The sequence below is a fragment of the Corvus kubaryi genome, unplaced genomic scaffold (assembly GCF_017639235.1).
Source record: "Corvus kubaryi isolate FWS band 111438036 unplaced genomic scaffold, C.kubaryi_AGA036_p1.0 36938, whole genome shotgun sequence".
Classification (NCBI taxonomy): domain Eukaryota; kingdom Metazoa; phylum Chordata; class Aves; order Passeriformes; family Corvidae; genus Corvus; species Corvus kubaryi.
In genome coordinates this window covers 3473-3997 of record NW_024580987.1, presented here as the reverse complement: position 1 = coordinate 3997, position 525 = coordinate 3473, and the positions used below count along the sequence as shown (strand labels likewise).

The 525-nt window shown below is 58.5% G+C and overlaps 1 protein-coding gene across 3 annotated transcripts in view; it reads left to right on the top strand.

The window, feature by feature from the left end:
* The window catches only part of PI4KB (phosphatidylinositol 4-kinase beta), a 12552-nt gene that overhangs the window by 8909 nt on the left and 3118 nt on the right, over nt 1–525 (top strand). For all 3 annotated transcript variants that reach the window (XM_042020289.1, XM_042020287.1, XM_042020288.1), the window contains one exon: nt 174–283. In XM_042020289.1, coding sequence (XP_041876223.1) covers nt 174–283 — 110 coding nt within the window. The remainder of the gene's footprint in view (nt 1–173; nt 284–525) is intronic.

The following is a 525-nucleotide window of genomic DNA, read 5'->3' as shown; positions in this document are numbered from 1 at the left end:
CCCAAGGTGTCCCCAAGGTGTCCCCAAGGTGTTCCCAAGGTGTCCCCAAGGTGTCCCCACGGTGTTCCCAAGGTGGCCCCGGGGTCGGTCCCGCCCCGCTCCATCCCAGGTTGAATTCCCGGTGCGATGTCGTTCCGGGCTCCCCCGACGCCGTTTTCCCGGGATTCCCGCAGCTCCCGGAGATGCACACCAACAGCTGCGACAACATCTCCCAGTTCTCCGTGGATTCCATCACCAGCCAGGAGAGCCGGGAGCCCGTCTTCATCGCCGCCGGAGACATCCGGTGAGCTGGGGAGAGATCCCAGAACTCCCTCAGAAAAGCCCCGGAATTCTGGGAATTCCCCCTCAAAAACACCCCAGGATTCTGACATTCCCAGGAGGAAAAATCCGGGAATTCCCCCTCAAAAACACCCCGGGATTCTGACATTCCCTGGAGGAAAAATCTGGGAATTTTCCCTCAAAACCACCCTGGGATTCTGACATTCCCTGGAGGAAAAATCTGGGAATTTTCCCTCAAAAACACCC